Genomic DNA, 13935 nt, shown 5'->3' with positions numbered 1-13935 from the left:
GTCTAGCGGTGTTGTTGGAAAACGTGTTTACTGCTGTTGACCTCTAAGACACGATTATTCTAACAACATTTTAAATGCAATAGTCCTGTCTGTCACTGCACACAAACGCACAAAAACATCATTTATAAATGTTTAAATTAAACTAAAGGATTAGATAAAGCAAAACGAGGAAATCCTGACAAGACTTGTGTACCAAAAAGAGGACATGCAAAAAAAAATGAAAATGAAGATGTGAAAAGGCTGAGGAATTCTTTAGAATGTGTTTTACTTAGCAGAAACCAGGCGTGAAACTGCAAGAATGTTACAAAAATGCAGATGAGAGACTGAAATGCCACTGAACCAAAGCAACTCACAAAAGTCCTTCAAGTTGTTTCAGATTCCGACCTTAAGCTTCCAGAGATTTTAAGCATTTGAAGAATTTAACTTGACTGTTGATGGGAGGACGTGGACTCATTCTTTACAAAATATTTTGATTGATCAGAAATAAGCACCTTTAACGCACAGGAAGAAGAGAATGTTCCAGAAATGTTTATTTAGCAGTGATTTTCTGATGTTACAGTAGGTGTGAACTGGGTGTGAATAGTCTGGAAACCAAAATGACCTTTTCATATCTGTCTATTTTTTCACCAGATGACTGAGCTTCAACTGTGTGCGTATTTAGTAGGAGGGGATTAAAGATGTTTGACTTTATTCATAAAAACCTTCATTTTAAGTCAGCCTGTGAAATAAAATAGCTAAAAATAATAATTCACAGGAATAACTCAGTGAAATGTATAAGTTAAATATAAGGAACTAGTACAAAGCTGTGTTATTTAAGAATTGAATTTCAATTGTTTGTTGGAGGAATTGTGTTTTGTTGTGTGTGCACGTGCTGTGGTTTATTTTAAGCCTGGACTTTTTAAAGAGCCACTCAGATGAAAGTGGTTGGTGACTTTGGTGTTTTCAACATGTTTTTGTGGAATTTTTCTGCTGGTGGAGAACATACTTTAGGAAAATTGAGCCTAGAATTGCATTTCTGAGTGTTTCTTTATTAAAATTGTGGTGAATCAGAAGTAGATGAAAAAAGGCCGTTAGAAAATGCTTCTAGGTGTGACGGGGAGTCGACAACGACAAGCCATTAGCTCCCTGCTCCAATCTATTCTGATACATCCACTTGTGGACAAATAGATCCATGGAGGTCTCCGAGGGGACATTTGGCTCCAAACTGTATGGCTGGATGAATCCAATGCTATAGGAGATATGCAGATTGGTTAGACTGCCACCATAAGGGATGACGTGATGGTTTTCTCTGTGAATTGTGAAAACAAATACAGTACAGACCAAATGTTTGGACACACCTACTCATTCAAAGAGTTTTCTTTATTTTCATGACTATGAAAATTGTACATTCACACTGAAGGCATCAAGACTGAATTAACACATGTGACATTAAATACATGAAAAAAAAGTGTGAAACAACTGGAAATATTTCATATTGTAGGTTCTTCATAGTAGCCACCTTTTGCTTTGATTACTGCTTTGCAGACTCTTGGGATTCTCTTGATGAGCTTCAAGAAGTAGTCACCTGAAATGTTTTTTCACTTCACAGGTGTGTCCTGTCAGGTTTAATAAGTGTGATTTCTTGCCTTATAAATGGGGTTGGGACCATCAGTTGTGTTGTGCAGAAGTCAGGTGGACACACAGCTGATAGTCCTACTGAATAGACTGTTAGGATTTGTATTATGGCAAGAAGAAAGCAGCTAAGTACAGAAAAACGAGTGGCCATCATTACTTTAAAAAATGAAGGTCAGTGAGTCTGAAAAATTGGGAAAACTTTGAAAGTGTCCCCAAGTGAAGTCACAAAAACCATCAAGTGCTACAAAGAAACTGGCTCACATGCAGACCGCCCCAGGAAAGGAAGACCAAGAGTCACCTGCTGTGGAGGATAAGTTCCTCCGAGTCACCAGCCTCAGAAATGGCAGGTTAACAGCAGCTCAGAGTAGAGAGCAGGTCAATGGCACACAGAGTTCTAGCAGCAGACACATCTCTACAACTGTCAAAAGAAGACTGTGTGAATCAGGCCTTCATGGTAGGAAATCTACTAGGAAACCACTGCTAAAGAAAGGCAAAAATCAGAAGAGACTTGTTTGGGCTAAAGAACACAAGGAATGGACATCAGACCAGTGGAAGTCTGTGCTTTGGTCTGATAAGTCCAAATTTGAGATTTTTGGCTCCAACCACCGTGTCTTTGTGCCACGCAGAAAGGTGAACAGATGGACTCTACATGCCTGGTTCCCACCGTGAAGCATGGAGGAGGAGGTGTGATGGTGTGGGGGTGCTTTGCTGGTGACACTGCTGGGGATTTATTCAAAATTGAAGGCATACTGAACCAGCATGGCTACCACAGCATCTAGCAGCGATATGCTATTCCATCCGGTTTGCGTTTAGCTGGACCATCATTTATTTTTCAACAGGACAATGACCCCAAACACACCTCCAGACTGTGTAAGGGCTATTTGACCAAGAAGGAGAGTGATGGGGGGGCTGAGCCAGATGACCTGGCCTCCACAGTCACCGGACCTGAACCCAATGGAGATGGTTTGGGGTGAGCTGGACCGCAGAGTGAATGCAAAAGGGCCAACAAGTGCTAAGCTTCTCTGGAAACTCCTTCAAGACTGTTGGAAGACCATTTCAGGTGACTACCTCTAGAAGCTCATCAATAGAATGAATGCCAAGAGTGTGCAAAACAGAAACCACAGCAAAAGGTGGCTACTATGAAGAACCTACAATATGACATTTTCATTTGTTTCACATTTTGTTATGTATATAATTCCACACGTGTTAATTCACAGCCTTGATGCCTTCAGTGTGAATCTACAATTTTCATAGTCATGAATATAAAGAAAACTCTTTGAATGAGGTGTCCAAACTTTTGGTCTGTACTGTAGTTATTTGAGAAAATGCATTTACACGCCCAATTGCAAATGCATTTCAAATCACATTTAATAACCAACTATTAAACATTCAAATAAAAAACACTTTGCAGTGTCATAGAATTGTAAATTCCCTGCTAAATGAGGAATCTTATTTATTAATAAATTTTTTTTTTTACTATTTCTTTTTAATTGTCGAAAATTCAGTAACTGATCTGGAGATTTTTGCTGTTGAATGAATTGTTTAGTAAAAAATAACGTAAGCACAAAGCATTTCATTGCACAAGTATTTAATTTAGTATTTAGTATTTTTTATCTCAGAAGAACACTTCAAATAAACCAAACTGGCTTCAGTAGAAAAAAATTCAAATATTAAAATCTGAAATAACTATAATAATTAACTTAAATAAATAATCTTATAAACATAATATTTATATCAGGGTAATTCCCCAGAGAATATGAAGTTGGAGTTGAAAAAGGAGCATGTACAAACATATACAGATGTCTGAATATATGAGTGTTTTAAGTAAACATTTGCATTAATGTTCATTTAAATAAATAGCAGTGTGATAACTTTAATGCATTAGTGCATTTCTGGCTGCGATCACAGTATTCTTCATCAGCATGGCCACAGTCATTGGCCCCACGCCTCCAGGAACCGGTGTGATGAAACCTGCCTTCTCCTTTACTCCTGAAGGAAGTCATTGGAGATTAGTCACAGTTTTGGTTTACAGAAGAATTAAACATTTAATCAGAGCTTCATCTCATGAAGAAATGGGAATTTTTTATTGTTTTTTTCCCCCCTTCACCTTCAAAGTCAACGTCGCCGATGAGCCGGACTTTCCCCGTTTTTGGATCCTGGATGCGGTTTATGCCTACGTCAATAACAGCTGCCCCCTCTTTCACCATATCAGCGGTGATCAGTCCAGGAACCCCTGAAACCACAGAAATGACAGCAGAAAAGACTAATATCAATATATAAGGTTTTATTCTATGTTCGTGTGTTTCACCAAAGAAAATCAGACAAATCCAGAGCTCAGTAAAAGGGTTTTATTTATTAAAATGTGTGAAATTATTAAAACTTAAATATGATAATCTTTCTTTGGACTGAAACAAACATTCTCTTATTCAGATTCAGGGTACTTGTAAAGTGCCAATTTCAATGTAAGGTTAAAAGGTGTTCACTTTGTCCATATCTTATGTCACCACATCTTTCTACTCTTCCAGTGTGCAAAATCTAGTCCACGATAAATCCCTATGTCAATATAATGATATGCACAGAGCAATAATTCTAACGGATCACCTGTGAATTGTAAGCAAACGGAAACATAACATATGCAGACTTTTTTTTTTTTTTTTTTACTTGTCCTGTCCAACAGCTGAGCACATAGATAGGAGCTGAAGGTCTCTTGTGTTGGACATTTTTTTCTGTTATAACATTTCAGGATCTTCTGACACACAAGGTGGAGCAGAACCGGCTTTAGTAAAGGATACCGCCAGCCATGACCTGTTGGGGGTAAAAGTAGCAGGAAAGATGCATCAACAAAAATAATACAAATTTGGATTGGATGGATCTCAGAGGCTGCTGTAACTACAGATTTAAGTGAGATGTCATTAAACATGCAATTTAACTGAATTGGACTTCAGTAGAATTGCAGATTTCTTAATACCAGACCCTGATTCCAATAACAGCATAAATACCGGAGGGCTTCAGTAGGACTTGTGCTAACAGCCCACTCACTTGTCAGTTTCACATCAGTCTAACCCTCAGCCTGCACAGGTTCAACAGCAGCAAGAGCCGAGTTTAAACTGACAAGAGTGTCAGAACCTCCATAAAAAACAAAAGAAAAAAATCAAATCATTTACCTTTCACAACACAAAATGTCAGTTAAATTCAAACCTGACACTCCTGATGGTTTTATGTTACAAAAGAGTCTTTCACGTTGACGGATGGTCTCACATTCCAGTTCCCTCAGCTCACTTTTGTTTCATAAAACGGATGAAAATTAAATCTGCGGCGGAGGAACAGGTAAAAACACGGAAACGTCTGCTTTGATTCCTTTAAGATCTCTTCAAGTAAAGACTAGTAAACCCTTTTCACAATCGCTTTCTGCCTTGTAAAAGCACACCACATCATTTTCTCTGCACCTAAGCCAGCATTAAAAAACGCTTTCAGACACTCAAAGGCTGAGAGGGGCTGTTCAGGCCCCCAGTTCAAGTCCTGGCTGGGGGACCTGACACAGAACACCAATGGGGGAAATTTCTGTGTGGAGTTTGCATGTTCTCCCTGTCCATGTGTGGGTTTTCTCTGGCTTCCTTCCACCATTAAAAAACATGCTTCATGGGTTAAATGGTTACTCTAAAGTGTGCATGGGTGTGTGATTTGTGGCCCTGCGACAAAAAGCTTGAGGGTTTTTGGGGTCCGTGAAGGGTTATAGAAAGTATCAGCTGTGTCTTATGGGAAGTGCAGTGTGTTTTGCAGTCTGCTTAAGGCTCATATGGCCACATTAAGGAACGTCATGAAAACGGAACGTGCCATTGTCGTGTGTGAGGTAAGTGTATCGAAAAATAATATAGAAAATAAAACAGAGACAGTTTTTAAAATGAACATTTCTCCAGTTACTAGAACAGGACAGATCTGATCAAATTCATTCGAGCACATTTAAAAAAAAAAAAGTCTCTTTTCAAACAAAACAATGGTGTCCTTGTTTTTAGGGATGCAAAAGTGATACCAGCCGTAACATTCTGTTGAACTGGAATGCATAGCAATAGGGGTGCATGAGGTGTCGCCACGCGGGACGATACTGTAGCACCGTAAACTCTCAGTGGTTCATCTCTGCGTTAAGAAAATCCAAAACGTAGCAACTGCTAACTTGCTTTAATATTTCAAATCTCAATCGTTATTTCTGGTCCGTTTTCCAAACTGAGAATGCGTCAGCAACGCCGAATGTCTTACAGCTGATACTACTGGGAAACCTTTGGCACAGTTTTGTTCGTTGAGTCCTGTGCAGGACTTAGTGAGTACTTGTCTTACTGGTTGTCCTGGCTTTGATTACCTGCGGCTGCAACAATGATATCAGCCAGATTCGTTAGCTCCTTGAGACGTTCCCTCGGCGTTCTCCTGTGGGCGATGGTGACTGTCGCGTCACCTAAAATGTAAAAGGACTGTTAATCATCAACTCAAATACACACACATTCATTCTCTCACTACTGTTGTAAAGAACTTTAGTCCTATTGGATAATACATGTTCCTTATTTAGGATATCACTCTTCCAAAGTACCTAAAGTAAGCTTAAAATAAAACACAATAAACCTGAATTCATCGTTAATCAACATTCTAAACAAATGGAGTGTCAAAAATAGACCTTTATCATTATCTAGGATTTGAGCAGGCGTTTTGTTCTTTAACAGGTAATTCCTGTGTGGAGTGAGACCAAAATGATCACGGTTTACTGGGATGACAAGACCAAGAACAAGAAAAGACATGCACATATGCTTGAAACCTGCAAGGTCGCATACCTGAGGGATAGGCAACCTTTCTTTTTTTTTTAATAGGCCGGGTTTTCGGGGACATAAATCTGTTTGCACTATCGTAATGTGGGATGTGACTTCCTTTCAGGATACCAGACACACTCAGAAAAGAAAAGGCAAAACTGGTTTTATCTTGTATGACATTTGTAATACCAGCATTGAAACAAACCTGTACCGTACAGTCTTCAGGGGAAAGGCTGAGCTCAAGTTTTCTCGTGTGATGAAATTCATGTCATATAATCACACAGCGTAGTGATCTCGGAAAATAAAGACTAATTAAGTGAGCTTCTAAAAATGTTGATTCAAAAATGTGTCTTCAGGCTATTTTAAACGTTTTATTTCAACGATTTTGTTTCCTCACAAACAGCTATAGAGTGTTGCAAGGATTCAATGATTTTTCTTGCCAGTTCACCACAAGGCGAAATGAAATTAGCATCTCTGGACCGCGCCAGCCAATTAAAGAGCAATAAAATGTGATAACAATGAAGCTATTTAAGCCAAGGTCTTGCAGGACTTGTTTAAGCCTTATGCTTTCTACACACTGAGCATGTAATGCGTTCAAGCTTAACGCGGGTTCTTGAATGCGCTTTTAGCATTTGGTGTTTACACTGGACTGTGGCTACATGATATTAGCACATGTACCTGCAAATGGAAGAGGTTTGGTGCTAAATGTGGAAGAGATGCAACTCTCATGAATCTTTTTCCAGTATTTTCTGTCACAGCTCTATTATAATACATGAAAGACTTGGTGTCATATAATTCCGTCCAGGCACAGACCGCAATTTTTATTTCTCCTTCATGATAAATTTTTAAAATGCTTCCGTGAATTAAAAAGGACGCTATCCATTGGAAACCCGAAACGCGGGTTCCCGTAGATTTTTTTTGTTGGAAGTGCGGGCTTGAACGTACTCGCCGAGGGTAGTGTGAACGTGGCATTAGTCTGGACCCACTGACTCTCACAGGTGCTGAGGGTTTTCGGGTCATCCAGGCCTGCGGAGGGTTGTAGAGAGGGGCAGCTGCATCTTACAGGTGTGTCTTGCAATTCCCTCAAGGCTCTTACGGCCACTTTAAGGAATGTCATAAAAATGGATTCACAAATTCACAAATTGTACCATTGTTGTGCGTTTGATAAGTGTATCATGAAGTATTTGTAAGTTGTGACGTTGTTAAGTTGCACGCAATTATGAAGTACGTGTGTGGCTGTCATATGGTGCCGTTTCTCCACACTGTAGTCATTTGTGATGTCTGCGTACTGGCTACTCTATGACCAAGGTGTGCAGGTGACATACAAGCCCCACTAGGACCCTAGTATGATGACACACAAACTACGCTCTGATTGTCTAATTTCCTAAATTCTCACCGCCAGTGTCCACCTAAGGAGCATTCTATCACTTTAAAAGCACTCAAAGGCTCCTTGCAAATAGTGCAGAGCTTAAGGGGGTGAAAAAATAGAAAATATCTGTACCACACTCCTGTGTCTCACCTACTTCACCCTTAATTCCGCTGCGACTTGTTGCCTACAGCATGCCCGTAGAATAAAGTGTCCATGAACATTTTCACCCTACGGGTTTATCAAGCGGTCCAAGACTGAGCTGCTCGGCTCCCAAACTCTGGAATTCCCTCCCTCCTGACCGCCGGAACATAGACTCATTACCAACATTCAAATCTAAACTCAATACTCATCTATTTAATGAACTTACTGACCTTTGTTTTGTACAGTGTCCTTGAGTTCCTCGAAAGGCTCTTTTAAAATGGATTATTATTATATTTCTTGTTGGCCACCTGTGTGCCCGTACAGGTTTGCCCCTTTTTCATCCGCAGCCGCCTGCATCCGCCCCATCAGGGCAGTTGTGATAAAGGCATTGTTTAATACAGTTATGAGTTTGTCCGCTTCTGTGCTTAAGGTTTTTTTGTAGTCTTAACCTCCGAGTCTAGAACTCCTGGTATACGTTTTGGGTTTCCGTTCTGTCGTGTTTTGCTTTTTCATGAGGTTCGGTTGAACTTTCTGCTCTGCTGTTGGCTTTGGATTCTGCCTTTTTTAACTGCACCACCTGCCCTTTGTTGACTCTTTAACTCAGTCTGGCATCGTTCCTGCATTCGTAGATAACACACATTTTCATGTAAGAATAGAATCTCAACAGGAAGAGCAGAAACAAGATGTCCCCATGAGAGCACCTGCTAAAGTGATTCACTATTCTAATAAACTGGTTTTATTTGAATAAGTTTTATTTGAACTACTTTTTCATCGTTTACAGGACCTATAGTTACTTCTCCACAACATGATGAACAGACAGAAACAAAAATAGATCTAAATAGTTTCTCCGGTTCACACGAGCTGTGAAATTTCGAAACAACACACCGTCTGTTTATGGATAAAGCCAACACCCTTGTCAACGGCCGGGTTATGAGTTAACATATAACAGAGTCACTGAAAGAGGAGAAGACGAGAAGCTTCCCTGGAAGATTCCAACTGGAATTTCACTGGTCGGTTATTCTGGAAAGCTTTGCGGAGTGCAAACAAGTTCCTACAGAAATGGGGTGTTACCGGGCACCGTGGGTCCGACGCAGCCAGAGAAACAAAAAAAAAGAAACCTGGCAGGAAAACTGATGATTCAGCTGAAACAACCAAAGCTTTCTACACTCCAATTTCCCTTGATTATCGCCTAAATGGGATTTCCTTAGTTTCACAAGGGTCAAGATTGTTGACAATTAAAACATCTTTATTTCCTTCCAGCTCGCTGCCCCAACGGTTGGAGCCTCATTCTGAGTCACAAGATCCTTTACCTATCAGTTAAACGAAAAATGATCAGTCAGCATCTTCACATGCAACGCAGACGATCAGATAACAGACGTGGGAATTCAACTACTCCAAGAATCGGTCAGTCTAACCCATAACTGGTTACACCCAAGTTATGCAGCTCAGTTAAATCGTTCCAATGAGGGGAAAGGTGCTCCAAAAGCCAAGTGCTACTAGGAATTTCTGACACCAAATCCACAGAAAGGAAACATTTCAAACATGAGACCATGCTAACACTGCTTGACGTTTGTGAAGCAGGGAGCTGTCTTCCACCTGTAGATAATGATAGCTGTGAAGAAAGTGAGCAAACCTAATCTGAATTCATAAAACAAAAACGTATTTTTTAATAAAAGCAGCATAAATGTAATGAAAAAAGATCACTGCAACTGCACAGTGATTTTAATATTGTTTTCAGACATATTTAACAGTGAAGCACAGCGGGGGACAGATGAACAGACTCAAAGACGAGAAGAAACGACTACATGAAAGGAGAGAAAGTGAGTTCTCAGTCTGAGTGGAGCTTTTCTTTATATTAAAATAAACTGCTTTTGCTAGAAGACTTGAGAAGTTCTGCAGGATCTCCTTAGATAAAAAGTCCAAATCAAAATAGTTTCATCATTTTCACACTTGCCGGTGGAAGATTTGAGTGTTTTGTTCCCATTTTCAGCTGATTAACCGTACAGAATATAAAATCCTGTGCACGGCAAACATCCTCCTCTCCTCAGCCTACATTTTCCTGCTATTTCATTGTTTCTATTAATCCTGCTCAAAAGTTAAAGCAATTTTTTTTGTTTTTTACAAAACTGTTGTTTTTGATTTACTGCTGTTTGGTTTGGTATTTTTTCCAAACCACATATAGGCTGTCAAAGACAGAAATCCTGTTCACCACCTGATCAAAGGAGCCTGCTGGAATCTAATATGGTTAAACCTGAGATGATGTTGCTTCTTTACATAATATTGTACAAACATTAAGTTTGATCCCACCTTTATTCTTAGAATCACTTTCAAATACTGAGCATATATAGCGCTATAAGGCACTGGATGGCTCTCATAAGAAAAAGTTTACCATTCTTTTAACCGTTATGTTTTCAGCGTTTCCTCCTCATGAAACACATTTTTATGTATTTTTATTTTAACAAGGAGTTTAACAGACAAACAGTCGACAAGTGTCACAGCCTATTTTGTTTGGCGTTTCCTTCCTTTTCAATCCAAACTGGCAAATCTTTCTAAAAAAAAAAAAATTCCTTCTTCTTATGTCTTGGTAAAAAAAAAAAAGGTGTGGATTCATTCAAACTGTTTTTCACACCCTGAAAATCTACAAAAGAATCAGAGGAAAGCAAATTTTCTTACAACAAAGGCGGTCTGATGACATGCCAGTGCTGACTCACCCTTACAAGCGGCTCTCCTATTACTCTAGGAGAAAGCGTAAACAGTTTGCAACAGACTCTTCCTTACCTCCGGGTCTTTCGTGGTTGCCATCGCTATGCAGCAACATTGCGATGGGCATACCGACGTTTTTGGAGCGACCGGCGACAAGGACGTTTTTTCCCGCCGTTTCGATGCCTGCAGATGCATTCAAAGAAGAGAGTTTATCCTGATAAACTAATACAAGGAAACATTTCCCAGAAAATTAATAAATTAAATGTATTATATAAACCCAAACACACTTTTTTTTTTTTTTTACTTTTAATGTCAGCAAAGTGTCAGAAAAGGACTAATAAATCATTATGATCGCCATATTGACAGCTAAGACACAATAATGTGACAAAGCTTCAGAAAGGTTCATGTTTTAAACATTTAAAACTTCAGAAAAATGTCATTGTCAGAAGAAAATCTACAATCGCAGAAAGTATTGATTAACACAATGCAACTCAGACTTCTGGAGGAGGATTTTAGGGGTTTATGAAATGAAAACCGGACTTGCACTGGGGAATACGGGTCTCATTTCTAAAGAAAAAGGTGAGGATGTGATCCAGCTGCAGGGCAATCATTCAACTGAGGAAACAAATTGTGACTCAGAACATGAACTCACCACTCAGTTCCGCTCAACCTTTATGCAAATGTGAATACACTGCAATATTCAAAGATTAACTGAACTTAAACTGAAAGGAAAACTTCTCTTTAAACTGGATGATGTGGGAGTTGTGTAAACAGCACATTAAGTTGAAGTAATTTAACAATAAATTTTTTTATTATTTGTCATCTTTAAGGCATAGTTCAGCAAAAACGTTTGAGTTTTTGATGCATCAAAGTAAAGTTATTGTAATGTGACAAAGTCAAGATAGACAAAAGAGCAGACAAACACAAATATTTAAAACATCCCAAAGTCTCTAAAAAAAAACAACTCTTTTTTTACCCCAAAAAAATATCCAAGGAAACCTAAAATAAATTCCTGGAAAAAGGCATAAAGGTTTTCAGTTATGTCTTCTACTATCATCAAGGTCTTCAACTGGTTTCTCTCTCTTTGACGTCTGAAAGTATCAGAACCATCAAATCTCTCAAGCTCACCCACATTTCCCACAGAAACATTTTTTGTTTGGCATCAACTGGTTGCCACAAACTCCTGAGGACAAATAACGGTTGGACTAATCATCGGCGCCCTCTGCTGGTCTACCTGCTCTTTTTATGATCTCCCAGACAGCTGCAGGTGTGGCCGGAATCATGGATCTCTGATCCAAGCACAGCTTTCCAATGTTGACGATATGGAAGCCGTCCACATCCTTCTCTGGAGCGATGGCGTTACAGACTGCTCGCTCGTTGATGTGTTCTGAAAATTTGTTCAAGGCAAATTCTCAGCTAAACAAGGTAGGATTAAAAAAAATAAGAATAAAAAAATGATTAACAAGCAACTTAGATAATACAATATTCCACAAACACAGTAAGAAAAAAAAAATTAAGATTCAACTGGTCAACAAACCGAAATGTAAAAGACACCAAACAGGCTGGTGGAGTTTAAAATATCTATTTGGATCAAACTATAGGAGAAAGTGCAAATAAAAATAAGCTTATTTTTAAGAAAATCAAAAAAGATTTCTGATTTGTCTTTATTGTTATTTGTATATGAGATTACATGCCTGCAGTGATTTGTGGAACAACAATTGACCAGTTTAAATTATGCTCAAAAAGAGCTAACATTGATGCTAATGAACGTTGCGTCTTAAAACACTACTTTAGACCCAATTTTACTAGATTATCGTCACATTTATCATGGATGATGTGTTTTTTACTCCTCATTATCTTCCTTTTTTTCCATTAGGACTTTTTACCAGTGCATCACCGTTTACTAACTCAACATTGACGGATGCGGCTGCGACTTCTTTGCTCACCTGGAAGCGGTAGCTGGACCAACAGGCCGCTGACCTTCCAGTCGCGGTTCATCTTGTCGATCAGCTCAAGCAGCTTCTCCTGCGACACTGAGCTTGGCAGCACCACCGTGTCGCTGGAAATGCCTGGATGTGTAAAAGTTACGTATGTTCAGATGTGTTCGTGTGCTAAAAAAAAAAAAAAGATAGAAATGTTAGAATAGGATTCTCTGAGGCACACATGCCTCATATCTGACCCAGGATGCTGGCTGCCCGAGTCTTATTCCTAACATAGGTGCGACTGGCGGGGTCGTCTCCAACTGAAACCACTCCTAGATGGGGTCTCACATTACCCTGAGACACCAGCTCCTCCACATCCCGCTGGATCTCCCTGTGGAGCTTACGAGCCAACTCTGTTCCAGAAATCACCACCGCTGCATGCCTGAGGACAACAACACAACTGAGAGGGAGGGAGCACCAACGAAACAAAACTACAGAAACTTTACAGGAAGTTTGACCAAAATATTGAGTATCCTGAAAATTTCACAGCTGGACTTTCCCACATGTGGGATCCTAACATAGGATTGGTTTATTTCAAGCAATCAAAACAATCACAACAGCAAAAATACAAATATTTCTATTTATAGATTTGTCAAATTGTGATAAGCAAACGGTAAGCAGTGTGTCACGTTAAAACCAGGGACTTTTTTTTAATTATTGTTATTTACTCTTCTATTTACAGTTCTATCATTATTGTTTCTTCATAGTGTTTACAGAATGTATAGTTTTTATTTATTTTTTTCGACTTTTGTACTGATTTGTTGGATATAATCTATGTAAGATTTTAAATGACACCTCTCTGACAGGAAGACATTCACAGAAATAAAGCAGCCTGATCGTCATCATTGGTCGACAGCTGGGAACTAACCGTCGCACTGAATCTAACTCATTCCATATCAGTGTTCTCCAAAGGATTTTCAATATTTTCTTTTTAAATTTGCATCAACCAAATCCGCGCTCTCTTTTTTTTTTTACTGTCCACACTAAGCTGTCAATTATCACCCCCCGTGGTGCATTTACGTACCGCCTTCTCCGGTGCATCCTTCATACCTTCGTGTCGTAATTAAAGCAAAAATCCTCGCCGTTTTCCCCGTCACCGACATTTACCTGATCGCAGACTGTTGGAAATGTCTCCTCGGACTGTCGTGCTTCCTGTGGAGCCGTAGTGCGGCCCGGCAGCAGTGATAGCTTACGCTAAACGGACTGCAAATCCTGAAGGAGGAGCGTAACGGTGAAGCGTTGGCCGCCATGTTTGTGTGCGTATAGTAACGCGAGCGCGCCTACCAGACGGGCGAGAGGCAGCCGCGTGCGAAGAGGCACGCGGCTGCTTGCC

The 13935-nt window shown here is 39.6% G+C and overlaps 1 protein-coding gene across 2 annotated transcripts; it reads right to left on the bottom strand.

Moving 5' to 3' along the window:
• Positions 1-3185: 3185 nt before the first annotated feature.
• On the bottom strand, positions 3186-13907 carry LOC101165643 (probable bifunctional methylenetetrahydrofolate dehydrogenase/cyclohydrolase 2). 2 transcript variants are annotated; one of them, XM_004072145.4, is made up of 8 exons: positions 13710-13907; positions 12800-12984; positions 12567-12689; positions 11855-12007; positions 10696-10803; positions 5969-6061; positions 3722-3847; positions 3186-3603 (listed from the first exon to the last, which is right to left on the bottom strand). In XM_004072145.4, exons 1-8 carry the CDS (start codon positions 13850-13852, stop codon positions 3488-3490), a joined length of 1047 nt encoding a protein of 348 aa, XP_004072193.1. In that variant the 5' UTR covers positions 13853-13907; the 3' UTR covers positions 3186-3487. The 2 variants fall into 2 exon arrangements, with proteins under 2 accessions (XP_004072193.1, XP_020561383.1); XM_020705724.2 differs by having other exon boundaries at positions 13627-13721.
• Between the last annotated feature and the right edge of the window lie 28 nt (positions 13908-13935).

The sequence above is a fragment of the Oryzias latipes genome, chromosome 9, assembly GCF_002234675.1.
Source record: "Oryzias latipes chromosome 9, ASM223467v1".
In the NCBI taxonomy this organism is placed as follows: Eukaryota; Metazoa; Chordata; class Actinopteri; order Beloniformes; family Adrianichthyidae; genus Oryzias; species Oryzias latipes.
This window is presented reverse-complemented; position numbering and strand designations above follow the sequence as displayed.

Excerpts from the sequence above, each read along its gene's own strand:
- LOC101165643 (XM_004072145.4), bottom strand. The coding sequence starts at position 13,852 with ATGGCGGCCAACGCTTCACCGTTACGCTCCTCCTTCAGGATTTGCAGT. Across the intron at positions 12,985-13,709 it reads TTCCAACAGTCTGCGATCAG|GCATGCAGCGGTGGTGATTT; the intron begins GTAAATGTCGGT and ends TGTTGTCCTCAG. Across the intron at positions 12,690-12,799 it reads TCGGGCAGCCAGCATCCTGG|GCATTTCCAGCGACACGGTG; the intron begins GTCAGATATGAG and ends TTACACATCCAG.